The sequence below is a fragment of the Takifugu rubripes genome, chromosome 1 (assembly GCF_901000725.2).
Source record: "Takifugu rubripes chromosome 1, fTakRub1.2, whole genome shotgun sequence".
NCBI lineage: Eukaryota > Metazoa > Chordata > Actinopteri > Tetraodontiformes > Tetraodontidae > Takifugu > Takifugu rubripes.
Genome location: NC_042285.1, coordinates 21057160 through 21073547, shown reverse-complemented (window position 1 = coordinate 21073547; position 16388 = coordinate 21057160). Strand labels below are relative to the sequence as shown.

Sequence of the window (16388 nt, the reverse complement as noted above, 5' to 3'; positions counted from 1 at the left end):
TGATCATTTTCTTGATAAATACGACATAATTAGGTTGTGTGATCGTGTAGACTAAAACTAGGTATATTCACACTAAAACTAATCACATGCTGTGCAATAGATCATATAAAATAAGCTTTTTATTCTTCAAGAACCATGGTTACAAGTGTTAAAGCAAAACAGGGATAATTTGTTATTTTCATGTCGTCATTATAATCATCCTCAATATATTGACGAGTAAAGTTTGTTGGAAAACAAACCCTGATGGGCACAACTAATGAGACGTGAAGATGAAATGTCAAACGTCTGCGGAAGAGACAAAAGTAATGAAGCTGTCGGAGGCCTCAGTTCAAAGGAATACCTCCGCATTAAAGCTTCCATCAGCATACTTATCCATCCTTGTACGCAGTCGGCTGCACTGAGGTTTTTCACTGCCTGCATTTATTGAAAACAAAACAGTGAACCTTCAAAAGAGTTGTTTTCCTTCCTTTTATGATGTCTCACTGATGTGTGAGCATGTAATACAGTGAACAGATGCGTGGTGTGAATCACAAAGGGTGCCGTTATGTTTCAAGATAAAGTGATCTGATTCTGTAATCATGTCTCTCAAGCGTTCACGCTGTCCCTGTTTCGTGATATTTCCCATTGCTGACGATTCAAACATGACTGACGAGGGCGGCCATTTTCCACAACACCCGTTTAGTGAAGCAATGCAAATCGCAGTATATACTGGTGGAATTCCCACAACAATAGAGTTTTGTTTACGATAATGATTTACCATGATTCAGTGATTCTGAGGTACTGAGGTACATATATTATGATATATATACCTAACAAAAGAAGGAAAAATATTATATAGCCGGCCAGGGCATCTCAATTCTGGACTGCTCGGCATGTGGCCACCCTGCACCACGGATGACAGTGGGGGTCTGAATGTATTGCTCTGGGATTAATCCTGATTATTCAAAATGGAAACGCTCGGACAACTTGAGGTCTCTACTTTGGCCAACAAAGGTTTCCACAGGCAGCTTCTGTGGTGATGTCGTCAATACAGCTCGAGTGGATGAATGACATTTTCAAGATATTTTCTCAAGAGATGAACAGAGAAATGAAGTTATGCAACAAGAAGGTAAACCAAAAGTCATGCTAGCTGCAAATTAATGATGGTTTGGGGCTTGCACACATGGATCGATGAAATCACTTTGGCACAATCCTTGGGATATTTCCTGGAATATAAAAGAGGTCATTCAAAACACGAAAAGCTTTCATGGGAAAAATGGCCTCTGCTCTTGATTTCCCTTGAAACCCAAACCAATTTACATCAGCCAAATTAATGAGAGTTACATGGCATTCATTTTAATTAGCACTGACTTTGATTTCTAAACATCTTCATATCTAAGGTTTGGAATGGCTGTACTTCCTGTTTGTTTGTTAACATTTCAGTATCTCCATATGTCTTTGCCAAGTTTCTGATCTTAGCTTCAAGGACTTGGGGTATCCCTGGACTCTGTCATGCACTAAATATGTTCACGCTGGGTTGAAGCAGACTCTGGAATACAAAAACATTTACAGATAAACACAGATCAGGCATCAATATTTATACAAAATTATGAACTCCAGTACGTATTTACTTTTAAGTTACAACATTTCCAGACTTTCAAGGATGCCTTTTCATACCATCTCTCATCCAGACAGATGTTAGTGTAATACACTGGAAACAAACGTGTAGGTGGGTTGATAGTGTTGGGCCACGAATGTATTTTTGTTGTAATTATAATGTCATATATTCTTAATATTGCTGCATTTGAGCCTCCTGAGCTCAAATGATTCAATCAAAACCCAGTACTACAATGCCTGCATCGGTAGTTATGACTACAGTTGGTCAATATCAAGCCAGTTAAATAGGGATTGGTCCGCTCCACGGTCACCATAGTACAATTCTTATTATATTTCTTTTATATTTTGTTTCCCATTATCCCATCCTTCTTATGTATTCTGTGTCCTAAATTGAATTTATATATATATATATATATATATATGTGTGTGTGTGTGTTTGTTTAACTGAGCATTGTGGTTGCCGAACAAAGTCTCAATTAATGGAAGCAATAACAAGATTAAATGAGCAACATATTGGATGATATGCAGTGTAGCATATGTAGCATATAAGTAATCAGTGGTCATATTCAAACAGCATTTGGTGTCTTTAAGTGTAGGGTGGTGCATGAATTTGTTCTACAGCCTGGTGGGTGTTTTTATAGCATTTTCCAGAGAGCAATGTGATGTCATTAACATGTGTCTCCTCTGTACCTAAGACCCACATTTGTGGTTTGACAGCTGTGCTGGTGGATAAAGATTTTCTGCTCTTTAGAAATGCTTAAATAAATCTTTATTTTAGCACACACTTTAGCACTGCTAAGATTCTAATGATATCTTTTCCCCCTCTAGAACTCAGTCTCCAGCAATATTACTGCTTCTGTTGGAGAGATCATTAAAAGGAATGCTTCTTTTTGTTTGTATGTTTTACATTTTTAATACAAAATAGAAACTTGTGAAAATATAGTAAGCTTTTAATGTGACTAGGGAGACATCACACTCACAACATTTAAAAAAATCATATAATAAAACATGATAAAATAAAGTCTTCACAAGTCAAATAACTTAAAGAACAATATAAAGGCAGCAAATATGACAGAACAGGCTACTAAACCATGTTCCTATTAATACAAACAATATTACCCAAAAAATTATCAATTGACACATACTGTATATGGCACACTATGTGATAACAAACAATTAATTTCCTGGAATATGCAAATTTTGTATAACAAAAACTGTTGAAATGTCCTGTTTATTAAAAAATGGTTTAAATTAAGTAATGGTTGTTGAAATAAATAACATTGTTACCTTTTTAATTTTCCTCAATAAAAAAGTAGAGTAAGTTTGTGCAAAGGTCTCAAATTTGCTTTCCAACTGGAAGGACTAACAGATCAAACACCTCCAAAAAATGACAAAATTCTTGTTTTAAATTACTATTTTAGGCAAAGAAAAGGTCTCAATCCTGATTTAACACATTTTAACATTTTAAATATCACAAACTGAAAAAATACATACATGGGATGTACAGTATAGCCGTATATTTGTTGTGTCTTGCTGAGAATCAATATCCCCAACCGGCCGTGTTGCAGTTCCTATGGGCTTGTCAGACACTGTCCAACAGCAGTTTCCTCTGCATGGCTGTATGACTGTTTGCTTCAATGCCTTTATAAAACATGCAGGTAGGTCATCTTGGTGTCCACTCCTATTACATTGCTGGCAGTGCACTTGTAAACTCCGCTATCCCTACGTGTCGGATTCTGTATTACCAGCGAACCATGAGGACTAAGGTAGCGGTTGCCATGTAGGTGTGCCTGACCCATTACCCTCATTCGGGTCAAATCTGGTGTTTCCCAAGTAATTGTTGCCCGTGGTGTTGCTATGGTTAGGCATTGCAGCTCTACAGTAACCCCGGCACGCGTGTAGGTGAGTGGAGAAGGGCCCATTGTTATGCGTGGTGGGTATGCAATGATGATAACGGGAACTGTGATGGATGAAACCAAAGAGTTAGAACTCATGTACTTGCATGTGTAAGTGCCTCTGTCAAATACTGTAGTATGTAGCACTGTCAGCGTTCCATTCTCTTGGACGTGGTACCGCCCCGAGTCTCCACTCTCACCCAAGGACAGTATTTTACCATTGGGCAAGGTCCATGAAAGAGATCCTTGGGTGTACCCTTGGATTTGAGCCAAAGGGCAAAACAGCTGAAGGGTCTCCCCATTAGTAATACTCACAAGGGGAACTGTTCTGGATTTTACTACTGGTTCTGTAAGTGGAACAATTGAGTGAGGTGGTGGGGGCAGTGGGAAAGGTGCAGAATTTGACTCTGTTTTTAAAGGTGTCTGAGTAATTGGAACTTTTAAATGAAGCTTCTCAGGTGATACTAACCTTGAGGTGGACTGAGGAGACTGAGATAGACTATAACCTTCTGGACCATGTGTTCCACCTCCTGCTCCACTTTGTGAAGACCTGATTTCCTCCTGAAACTCAGACACTTCCAACTCTACTAGTATCTTAGTCTCATGCCTTGTACCTCTAACCACACAGGTCAAGGTTCCTGAGTCACTCACCCGGACACTGCGTAACTCCAGTGAGCCATTTCTGTAAACTGTAAATCTGCTGCCATAGTAGGGAGCAGGTAAGACACCATTACTGGGTAAAATCCAGGCCAGGCGTGGTGGTGGGGAGTCTTCTGAGGGGCATGGTAAAAGAACAGATTGTCCCTTGAGGGCTTGCTTCTTCAGTGTCACCTCACTCACAGTTAACTCTGTTGAATTTGTGATCTGGGGTTTATTCTGAATTGTAAGTGTATTACTTGAGGTTTTCCTGTGGTAACCAGTGCCACTAGCAGTACCTTGATTAGACAGAGTGTCGCTGGTTTCTGAATTTGGAGTCTTAATACTCACCAGTCCAGGCCCATTTGGACTCCTCCCCGCCTGATTGTTTTTAACATCTATGTTCCTACCGAAGCCGAAGCTAATTACAGCGCTGTCGAGTTGAGTTGTGATTCCACTTCCAGGCTGCCTGAAACTGTTTTGACCAGCCCTCGTAAAGGTAGGATTAAACCCTCTATTTGCTGTATATACACTAGTTTTAGGTAAATTGTTTCTTATCCTGGCACTGTTACCATTTCTGTCATTGTTGCGCCTATCAGTTTGACCTGTGACACCTTTGCTAATTCCATCCTGTGATATTCCACCATTAATATTGCTGTCCCTGGATACACCATTATAACTAATACTGGGCACCACATTAGGACTCCAACCCCTTCCCCCCACCTGGTCACTCAGTCCATGGTTAGAAGTCTCTACCCGCAGGCCCACAACCATGTTTGTTTCTCCAGCTGAGTTACTTGCTCGACACGTATAGTTTCCTGTGTCAAGCTCCCGAGCCTGGTGCACCTCAAGAGATCCATCTAAAAGCACAGCAATACGCTCTCGATAAAGTCTAGATCGATGTGGGATTGCAACATGGGCTGGGGAAAACCATGTGATTATTGGGATGGGATCTCCTTTGGCTTGGCACTGAATTACAGCTGTGTTTCCTTGGGGGACTTTCACAATGTTGAAGTTCTTGTCATCGCTGAATGTTGGAGGAGTAGCCATCATTACCTTTACTTTGACCTTAAAACATTTATAAGGGGGTCAATGAAGACTCAGTAAATTTAAGCTAAATATGTATAGACTCAGTAATTTTGCTTTTACCTTCATGGTGTCTTGACCTCCTTGATTTTGAGCATAGCAGGTATACTCGCCTTCTTCTCGAGCACCTATGGCAGGCACTAATAATGTACCATTGTCAAACACAGTCAACTTTTGTGCTCGCCCTCCTTGCCCCTGTGCCTGCAACACATTATTCACCATGGTTCCATCTGGTAGTTTCCAATGGACAATTGGATCAGGGAGCCCTGAGGCCTGGCAGTCAACCTGGAAACAGGGGCAAATATTTATTTAGTGGTTTTTACTCTGTTCCTTTAAAATAAATAAATAAATAAATAAATAAATCTTAGCTACTTTCTTTAGAACATGGAACTATTAGACATATAACACTGCAGAGTAGGTATTTTAAGTGTCTGAATTTAGACTTAAGCAGATGGTTACAGTAGATAACAGATACACTATTTAGACTAAATGTAGACAGAAAATGCCATTCAATCCTCATATAAAATTAAATTATATTTAAAATCAACAACAAAGTCCGCCAATACTATGTTGATGTAATGGGGGTGTTTTTGCATCTCACCCCTGCCTGGTATTATTTTTATTGAGCTTTTAAATATTAATCTGTGAACTATTGCTGGAAGGCTGTTGTGTAGAGAAGGGTCATTACTGTCCTTCTGAGTAAAAGAAGCAGTTTTTGATATGAAAAGAACATAGCTGTGAGCTGCTAAAACTTTTGAAAACACATCTAACAATAAACAACCAAAACATGTATTTTTGCTTCAAACCCCCAAAAAATAAAACTATATATATATATATATATATGGACACAATAATACACACACAATAATGCACAGATGTGTGAGCCTACCTTTAGTGTTTTTCCTAATGACACCATGTGATTGAGCGGTTGCCTGCGTTCTATCTTGGCAGGCTTTGTTGTGACAGAGACTCGCAGGAGGCGGTAATCATCTGCGACTTTGTTCCGTGTGATACACAAGTAGTCTCCAGCATCCTTTTCTGTTACTGCCTGGACTGACAGGGTGCCGTTTGAATGCACCTTCAAGCGTCGGTCAAAACTAAAATTCAAAATAAAAAAATAGATTCATAAGTATTTGCATACTTTCTAAAACAGCTTTCTCTCCTTTTGCATTATACCTGAAGTTCATGTCCACCAGCTTTTTGCTCGGGGTCCTCCAAATGACAATAGGTGGTGGGGTTCCTGTTACAGAACATCGAAGGTGTAAATCCCTGCCATAGTGAACAGTAGTGAGGGAAGGTGAGGTGGAGACAATCCGAGCTTTAGTGAAGGGGGAGACAGGCAAAGGACGTAAAACTGTCGCTTTTCTTTTGTCAGATGGGAGAGAGGAAGCACTTTTTGTTTTGTTTACGCTGTTCTGTGAATTGTTTGTGTTATTTGTGGGTCTGATGTTGGGGAGATGCACAGGGGAGACAGTGACGGTTCTACTGACTGTAGCAAAATAGTCAGTAGAATTGTGTTGGCGGGGGTAATAAAATGTGCGAGGAGATCCAGGGGTGCCAACAATAGGCAATAAAGGAAAAAGTCTGTTAGAGCTAATTGGATTGGAGGAGCGACTGGAGGAGGACAAATTTCTTTCATTATGGAGGAATGATGATGAAGATGACTTGTCGAAAGTTGCGCTTCCCTGGCTTATTTCACTTTCTGCCAACCCTTCAATTTTTACCCTCACAGTTCTCTTATCGGTGCCGACAGCATTACTTGCTGTGCACTCATAATTTCCAGAGTCCTTGGGCCCAACTTTTCGAATATGAAGTGTCCCATTGGGCAAGACAAAAAGGTTATCATGAAGAAACTGTGATGGGCGAACATGAGTCCCATTTGGGATTTGCCAGCGCAGAGTTGGTGGCGGGGCACCTCGGGCAGAGCAATGAGCATAAACAGGCATCCCTGGAGACAAGAGCAGGTGTTCCTCTCTGGGGAGCAGCATCACTGGGGGCAGCGAGGACACGTAAACGTGAACCGTAGCGCTTGCCGCACCTGCTGAATTCGAAGCTACGCAGCGATACAATCCACGATCACGCGATAAAATTGCAGAGATATGGAGTGTTGCATTTGTGTCCAGAGTGATACGACTATTTGAAGAAGCAGTGGACGTCAAGACAGAACGATCTGGTAGAACCCAAGAATGCAGGGGGGTAGGAACGCCTTCTGCCCGGCATTCAAGGTGTAGCTCTCCACCCTGATGAATGGTAGTTTCCCTGTAGCTGGGCACCAGCATTCGAGGAGGACGGGTCCACACATCCAGGGTGGTTATTGATCTGTAATGGAAATGAAAGGAGACACAATGTTAATGGAAATCGGTATTTGTGCATAATATATATTTGTATATAATATATTTTAAAACTTAATAAACAAAAGAAACTAAATTGATTTGCCATTGGAATGGCATATTCATATTGCATACAGCGCATACATTTAGCCACACCTGTCACGACCCAGGAAGCTGTGGGCACTGCAGATGTATGTGCCCCTGTCCTGCAGCTGAACAGCATGGATGACAAGGGTGCCATTAGACAGCACCTCAAAACGCTGAGCTTTGGAGTGGATTGACATCATGGCTCCTTAGCGACAGACAGACAAACCATTTGAGGTCAAAACAGTCATGAGATGGAGTGGAGGAACTTAAAGAGAAAGTTACAAAACAAAGCAGAATCAAGATACCAAGTGGTAAAATGTTAAGTTAAGTCAGTGATGCAATAAAAAAAAACTCCATTACTTTTTCCAGAAGGTCTTTTGCATATAGAGAATGTGACTATGCCTGCTGATGCTATATGTTGGGTGTTAACAGCTCGTATGTGGAAAATATGATTCACACCCTTTAACTAAAGATACTAAACTGAGATGGAATTCAAATCACTAACATAAGGCTCTAACTATAGAGGTTTAATTGTTCTTTACATGTAAATACTTCTTCAACCATATAATAGAACAGTTATATTTACTCCAGACAGTACAGTTGTGATTCCCTGCATGATTAACAATATCTGTAGTGAATTCCTGACTGCAGAAAAATTGAATGAACTGGAAAGGTTGTTACAACAGACAGTTTGTTTGGTGCACCTTTGGGTAGCTATTCTATGCCTTATATTTATACAAATAACTGTGTAGACAGCTGTTGTTTGTCTACCTGTAGCAACTTTGGTCCATGTGATGAAAGGCTTTGGCTCCCCTTCAGATTCACAGACCAGTCTAGCGGTGCTTTCTGCTGGGAAAGACACTGTCCTAACGTGAGGCTCTGCTATCTTCGGTCTTGACCTCAAAACCGGGACCTGTGTGAAGAATTTAGAGATGATCAAAACCTTTTCACCAACCATACAAAAAAATAAGCTTTATGTCAAATCATGATATGGCAATATGCAGAACATTTGATTATATTGTATATCAGCTCATATCATTATGTCCCCTTTGACCACTTGATTTATTTAATGACTAACTGAAAAAAAAAGAATATAAACTGTGCCACTCTGCAAAATCTTCCAGCAATATCTTCCTTGGAAGTAGCAATAATTCAAATGTGATATATTATAACACATTTGAATTGAAGAATGACTCACCCGAGGGGCTGCAGGGAGTGGAGGGGAGGGGGGCCATCGTGGCCGGCTGCTGTGTGAATCAGGAATAGAATTAGCTCCTGGGTTCTTCCAGTTAGTTGACAATCGACTTTGGGTTGAACCTCCAGAAACAGGCTTCCGTCCCCGGTCAACATTTGTCCTCACCCCCGATGATGTTTTGATTACTGTTGTGATGCTAGTTGAAGGTGCACTGGTTGGTGTTGCCATTGTTATGGTCACAGATGCTGACCTCGATGAATTGCTCATAGTAAAAAAGGCAGATTCAGTTTTTATAGAAGTCGGGACAGTTGTTGGGTAAGAGGCAGTTGTAGAAGTAATAGTGCGGAATGGAGGAGCAGCAGTAGCAGCACTAGAAGTTGTGGCAGGGGTATGTGAAGTAAAAGTGCGGTATGTGGGTGCAGCAGTGGTTGTCATTGCAGGGGTTGATGGACTAACAGTAGTTGATGAAAGACTGGGTACAGTGGGGAGAGTAGTCATGGTCATCCTGGTAGTGCTATAAATTGCTTGTTTAGGTACAGTTATGATAGATAAATCAGAATGTGATGTCACTGGAGCAGATGTGGTTGTCCAAAGCATCTCAGTAATTGAAGTACTGCTAAGTGGAGTGTTTTGAGTAGTAGCTGAAGTTGTGATTTTTTCAGTAGCTGCCATAGTTGTAGAGGGAATAGGAACTGCAGAGAGACTGATTGAAGTAGGAAAGGTAGAGGATAAAGTGGAGGAATGGGACACAAATGGTACATTCAGTGAATTCCTCTCCAGCTTTTCCCTGTGTGTTCCTGAAACTGTCTGTGTTTCTGTATCTGTCTGTATACCGTATGTATGTATCTTGGCACTTGTGTCTGAAACATCTGTCATTTCAGTCGTGTTATCAAACCGAGTGGGTTTTTGTGGGAAATCTGTAGGTTCTAGGATTTCAGTTCGAAGAGTCACCCTGTCTGCATGTGTGGGAGATACTGAGGTGAGAGAGGAGGGAGAGGAAGTCACCAAAGGGGGGACTGATTTTGGAGTGGAGAGACTTACAGTGTAAGAAACAGAGGGAGTCCAAGAATTCTGCTCGACAGCATTCCTACTGTAGATGTTTTGTGTAAACAAGCTAACTGGAGATGGTGTTTTTGATGGCAGCAACAGATTTGGTTGTTCAGTTGAACGTTCAGCTGTCTCAGTTGGAGACTTGGTGTTTGAAAGTCGAGGGTGAAGTTGGGGTGGAGTTAGAGGTCGCAAACCAGGCCTGTGCATGATTCTTCTTCTCTGTCCAATCCTCCTGCGAGAGTTCCAAGGGATTTGGGGTTGAGAATTTGGGACTCTATTGGGTAAGAGCCTCTGCCGTTTTTTATGAGGCCCAATTGTGGAGTCTGATGATCGCTCACCCCCTTCAACTGGTTTATTCAGAGTCCTGTTTGTCCCTGAGATTGTCACAGATTTGTCTTCCTTTTGACTGTCGGCATTTCTTACTATCGGTGTCTGTGGACCTACATTTTCTGTCTGAATCTTCATTTCACTTGAGTTCTCTACATCTGTCTGCATTGCCGTTGACATTACTACACCATTCTTTATTTCCGAGTCTATTCCAGCATCTGTTTTTACCTCTGAGTGTGTTTTTGTTTCTGTGAAGATAGGATAAATGGGTTGCAGACCTTCCTCTTGTAAATCACTGACATCAGCAGAGGACCCTTCAATTTCTGATTCCATTACTGTTTCTGCACCCCCATCACTCTCTGTATCATTATGTCCTTTTCCATTATTGCTGGTAACTTCTTTAGTTTTGGGATTTTCAGCTCTATTGGTTTGGTTGTTGCTAGTGTGCTCAGTCTTTTGTCTTATCTTAGCTAAGAGGTCCGCCCACTTCTGTGGGTCTATCCTTTGCTTTTTTGTGGTAACTCTGAATCTGTTCTGTACGTGGTTCCTTCTTTGGTCAGTAGATGACAGAGGACCTCTTCTAATGGGGCCTCTCATTGTCCCATGTCTTTGGGGGTTTCCACCTGGATAACGTCTGTTCGGGAAAGAATTAGGAGGTCTGGGTTGCCTCTTTTTGCCAGACAGAGATTGGTCCTCTACATTTTCATCTCCTGATCCTTCCCCCACTTCATGAAGTAATGGAGCTCTAATCTTGGTAGAGCGTCCAGAAGCTGACTGTGGTCTTCTAAGAAAGGGCATTTTAAGTAAAGGGGGGTGTTTTGAATTTACTTCCAGCTGTGTGGTTAGTGCATCACTCCCATACTGGTTGACCGCTATGCACCTGTAATATCCAGCATCCCTGCGAGAGGGCTTAGGGAGTAAGAGGCTTCCATTTGGGTATAGAGTGACCCCACCAGTTGCAGCTACTCCCTGATGTACTATATTTCCATCTGGTAGCAGCCAACTTGTTTGAGGTTCTGGTGAACCAGATGCCTTACAAGTGAGAATAACGGGCTCCCCAACCCCTGAAGTGACAGATAGTCCAATTGGTTCTCCTGATGATGGAACAGAGGTCTCCTCTACGCTCAAGCGTAGGGGAAGAACATCTACATCCCTGCCTGTCCGTGCTACACAGTAGTAGATCCCAGCATCCAAGAGCTGCACTTTGTGTAAAACTAAACTGGAGGCTGATATCTGCAGCCTACTATTTGAGCTATTGTATGTGGGAACATGCTGGGATCCATCTGGGAGAATCCAATGTACTTTGGGGTTACCAGAACTTAGAAGAGGGCAGAGCAGCTCTGTCTTATGGCCTGCTGCTGCTGTAAATGCCGTGGAAGTGTTCTTAGTTGAAATCAGTATCCATGGTTGTGAGAAAGGTGATGAAGTTGAGGACGAAGTCAGGTCAAGACGTGCCAAAACTCTTGTTGAATATATTAGTTGGACTTTCTGTCCATTGGAGTTTGCTCTGTTCAGCTGAATGCTAATGGCTGGCTGTAACAGCCACTGTGGTCTGGCTTTCACAGAAGCTCTGACTCCACTGTGATAATATCCATCTGTCTCTGCTGTCTGCCTGTAGCGGTAGGCTAATGACGGTGCTTTGCTCAGCATGATCTCCCTCTCCAGACGAACTGCCGTCTCGCTGTAGTAAGCTAAGATCCTCCAAAGTTTCTCATAGCCCTGTCGATGCACAGGGCAGTCCAACATGAGTGAAACAGCGAGGGGGAGAGGGGTGGGTGATGCCATGGAGAATTCTGGAAGAGAATTGTCCTGAATCTGAGAGGGCTGCGTGATGTTGCATCTCAGATCAATGTTGTTCCCCAGATGGTCAGACAGCTCCAGAAATGCAGACCCTAAAGGCTGTATAAAGGATTCAGTTGAATCAATTTCACTGATTTCGGCTTCCAAAGGTATTTCCCTCCCCAATGAGTGGATGACAGGCAAAATACATGTGAGCTCAGTCTGCTCAAGTAAGGCCTGACTCTTAAGAGAATTGGGTGAAGCACAGATTGGACACTGAGGGCCACCGGGACATTTCATTAAGCCTAAAAGGAAAGAGAAATGTATTTTAAAAACAGCTATGTAATAAAAGACAGGATTACTTTCTCTAGCATAGAGAAGCATAGCACTTACACAAACATATCAGTCATCTCCACATAATAGTAATGTCATATATCAGTCATGTCAGCTCTTCTTCAGCATTCATTACCCTTTATAACACCCCTTAATTAAATATGGTCATTTTATCTCACTATAAATCAAAAATATGCATCAATTCATTATAACTTGGCGATCATTAGCCTATTTCAACTGTCTGCACACATCAGCGCTGTCATCATGGATTAGTCAGGGCAGGTTAAGCCTGGCATATCAATGGGACACATTTCACGGACCAGCCATCTGTCAAATCTCAGCAACAGCCACAGGGGAGATGGAACACACACAGAAAATGGTGGGAAACAGTGAAGAGTGTTTGATGACAAGCCAGCGGAAAAATTTTAGAGATGGGTTAGGGTTTTGAATTGGTAGCATTCATTCCTTTGATCATTCAGTAATTAGACCTCATTTGAGATGACATTGATAGCATTTAGACAGAATACTCACATTTACTCGATGTTTCCACAACTAATCCATCACTGAATGACTTTTTTTTAAAACAGATGTGTATGTGTGACATCAAACAACTAAAAAAGTATGTTTAGAAGTTTGTAATCACCTGGATGAGCTAGAATCCATGTGAGGAGCCAGTTCATTCTGCAGTCACAACTCCATGGGTTATCCTGCAATTGAAGAGTCTCCAGCAGGGGCGCTGTTGCCAAGGAGTTTCTGGGGAGGGTGGTTAGACTGTTGTTGGAAAGGTCCAGATGTCTGAACAAAGAGAATGCAGATGAAGGGAAATATTTATATCAGGGATAGGAAAAGAAGCACCATACCTGCATCAGAGGAGAAAAGAATGGTAGGATGGATGAAAGAGGGAGTGAGAGGTGAGAGGTGAGAGGTGACAGGTTTGTAGCAATGAATACCATCCATCATTTTTATCAATTCATCACTTTATCATCATCACCTTCATCTGCACCAAAGTTATTCCACTGTATGATTAATACAAATGGATCAGTGAAGACAGTGTTATAACTCTTGCCTTTCACTGAATACCAATGGCTGAAGTGTCAAACACCTGCTTAGCATTCAACAGTTGCACAGATAAGTAACATTCTAATCAGAAAATAAAGCAAAAATCCATCAACCTTGCTGACACTTTTTGTAATAACTTTTACAGACTCCTCAAACTATGGCAAAACTATGTGGTCAAAGGCAAAATGTGGTCAAAGCTCACCTAAGAGTAGAGAAGTAATATGTATTCAGGAGGGAGAGTGTGCACAGGGCGTGAGGGTGCAGCTGATGCAGCCGGTTCCCCTGCAGACGTAGCAGCCTCAGGCTAGGCAGCTGCAGCAGCGCCCTGGGGTGGATGTGCTGGAGGAGGTTGTGATCCAAGTACAGGCGCAGCAGGGAGGTCAGGCCAGAGAAGGTCAGCGATGATGGGATCTCCAGAAGCTTGTTGTAGCTCAGCTTTAATATCTTTAGGGTTTTGTGGGTAAGAAACAAAAGAATCAAATTAACAACATAGATGATGAGAACATTTCAAATGTGGAATTATGACAAATGGCAGAAAATGAGCAGAATTTAAATGTGATTGAGGGTTTGGTTGAAAAGGACTGCTTTAAGCAAAAGTGCTAAATAGTTGCAGCAGGAGAAAATACAGGTCTAAAAGGACACCCTGCAAATGCACAAGACACTATATTGTATATATTCAGTAGATGTAGTGGGTAAAGACAGGAGAAATTACCAGGATGTTTATGCAATGGCTGTCTTCAATCTTTCAAATATTAGACTTGGTCCTTTATTCTCACATCCAACTTTGTTTTGTTTTGGCCATATTAGGACTGCAAATTTACGTCACCCAGTGAAATCCAGTTGAATTGCGTTTCTCAGATGTTCCATGATATATCCACTCCTCAGTGGAGGCTATTTTTCTGGAAGAGTTCCAGCTGCTGACAGATATTGCACTTGAAGTTGTGAGCGCAAGCAAATATGGTTCCTATTATCACACGGTGGCATCAGCATCAGCATTGCCCGAGGTATGAGGGGAACAACTGGTACTTGAGTAATATCACTTCCCCCGCACTGTTAACTCTGCCCCTTAGGTTGCTGCCACATGTTAAATGTCCAGTGTGTTTCATGCCACTGAACAGTGACATGAGTGGCAGCTCATAAATCATGCAAGCTGGATGTAAATTGGTGGAAGAGAGTTCTGAAATATGTTTTAACAGAATGATGTAGTGTGGGTGCTTATTGGTTAGAGACTTAACTACAAGATGGAACGATACTGATAACTGAACCAAAAAGAAAATACGTGTACTGCTGTTGTTTACCTGCAGTGATTTCAGATCTGCAAAAACGGCGTCTGGAAGATAGTGGAGGTTGTTGCTATGGAGCATCAGAAGCTCCAACTTTTTCAATCCTGCCAGTGACCTGTTGTGGATCGTGGTGATGCTATTGAACCTACAGGAACACAGAACGTGCACCTCAGTGTGTCACATTTCTTGTTATTTCTGCAAAGATACGTGCTTCCACGCACACCCTTACCCAAAGTTTATACGCTGTGTGTGTAGGGGCAGGCCTGGAGGTATGGTGAGCAGGGATCGAAAGGTGCAGTGGACTTCACTGGTCTGGTAGCAGTTGCAGCTCCGGGGACAGGCCTGAATGTCAATAGGCCACAGAAGCACTAGGCAACTCATTAGAGCCACCGGCACACACACGCTCTGCAGCATTTTCACTCCGTAAGAGGAGAGGCTGCTCGATGACTATCACTGCCAAAGAGGAAAACAGAAGTCAAGACTGATGACTGATGAGTTTAGAACAGTGGCATGTCCCCATAACTCTCCCTCTCCCTCTCTCCCTCCCTCTGGCTGACTGTTCATTACTCACATTCAAACAAATGAATAGGCATAAATACAAAGGATATTAATGTAAATTTGACACAATACACGACACATAACACATAGGCCATCAGACTGGAGCCAAAAACTGCACCTGTCTGAAACAAAACTGACAATTAGGGCCTTTCATCTCACGCACAGGCGCGTGTGCCGAGTTGGATAATTGACTGAAACATCGCGTAATTCTCCCGACAAACGTTGGGGACGATTGCAGAAAATCATAAGCAAAGCGTGTTAATTTGGCACAGAAACTGTCCTGCTTCCCCGGAGTCTCAAATACTCCTTGAAACGTGAACCATCTGCAGAGGGCAGACCTGAAGCTGCCATTACAAGCAATTACGCACACAAAGTGAGGAGTGCTTATTATTGTGGCGCACAGTCGTGGCTGATGAGAACATACCTTCGAAACTTTTAGTCCATAGAGGCTATTTCACGGAGTCATTCATTTCTCCATCAAACTGCTGATGTAAATCCAATGGCGCGTTTGGGAAATGATCCGAAATTTTTAAAATGAGCTTAAAATTGTTCCATTAAATATGCCAGCGAAAGGCAGGACGAACAGGAACAGTAGCTGCACTTCTCACAACTTTTTGTCTGCGAAACTATCCAGCGGGTCGTTTCTGTGCGGCTGCTGTAAAAAAAAATAAAGTAAAAACTTAAAAAAGTAGCGCTAAGAACTGTCGCAAAATAAGATTAGATGTGCGTAAAAGCGCGTCTGCGGGGATGAATGTGGATGTGCGTGAGTGTATCGACACTCAGGCAGGGGGACTGGACTGGACTGGAGTGAACTTTGAATGACGCTCGGGGGAAAGGGTTTGTCCGAGGAGGGGCTTTTTCTGGAGACGCGGAGGCAAAGTCAGTGCGCTTGGAGCTGCTCCTGTCAAAACCTCCCCACTGCACACATGCAGGCCACAGCAGGAGACATCATCCTGATCAGCTGCGGCTCGTTTTACACCATCTGTAGATGAAACCCAGCTATTAACCTGTTACCAAACATGATATTTCGCACATTTGTTCAAGCTGTTACATTCATTACCAAATCATCCTCTTCTTTATATATGCGGTTAATAACACCACCCTCTCCCATAACAGCATAGATTTGTGTTATAATAGTAACAGTTGACCCTATGCATTTGCTGATTTTGAAGGA

At 42.2% G+C, this 16388-nt stretch overlaps 1 protein-coding gene across 4 annotated transcripts; it reads right to left on the bottom strand.

The window, feature by feature from the left end:
* Positions 1-2268: 2268 nt before the first annotated feature.
* Positions 2269-16080, bottom strand: LOC101065408 (matrix-remodeling-associated protein 5-like). 4 transcript variants are annotated; one of them, XM_029848650.1, is made up of 12 exons: positions 15639-16078; positions 14886-15109; positions 14672-14801; positions 13576-13817; positions 12958-13109; positions 8829-12286; positions 8402-8543; positions 7700-7835; positions 6390-7532; positions 6103-6310; positions 5277-5498; positions 2269-5195 (listed from the first exon to the last, which is right to left on the bottom strand). In XM_029848650.1, the coding sequence occupies exons 2-12, from the start codon at positions 15068-15070 to the stop codon at positions 3240-3242; spliced, it is 7974 nt and encodes a 2657-aa protein (XP_029704510.1). In that variant the 5' UTR covers positions 15071-15109; positions 15639-16078; the 3' UTR covers positions 2269-3239. The 4 variants fall into 4 exon arrangements, with proteins under 4 accessions (XP_029704510.1, XP_029704512.1, XP_029704529.1 ...); XM_029848652.1 differs by lacking the exon at positions 15639-16078 and adding an exon at positions 15333-15520; XM_029848659.1 differs by lacking the exons at positions 2269-5195; positions 5277-5498; positions 6103-6310 and having other exon boundaries at positions 7505-7532; positions 7688-7835; positions 15639-16080.
* Positions 16081-16388: the final 308 nt, after the last annotated feature.

Bases quoted from the DNA above. Each gene is read 5' to 3' on its own strand.
- LOC101065408 (XM_029848650.1), bottom strand. From the start codon at position 15,070: ATGCTGCAGAGCGTGTGTGTGCCGGTGGCTCTAATGAGTTGCCTAGTG. The intron at 12,287-12,957 runs GTGATTACAAAC...CTTTCCTTTTAG, and splicing joins ATGGATTCTAGCTCATCCAG to GCTTAATGAAATGTCCCGGT. The intron at 7,836-8,401 runs GTAGACAAACAA...TCTGTCGCTAAG, and splicing joins ATGGACCAAAGTTGCTACAG to GAGCCATGATGTCAATCCAC.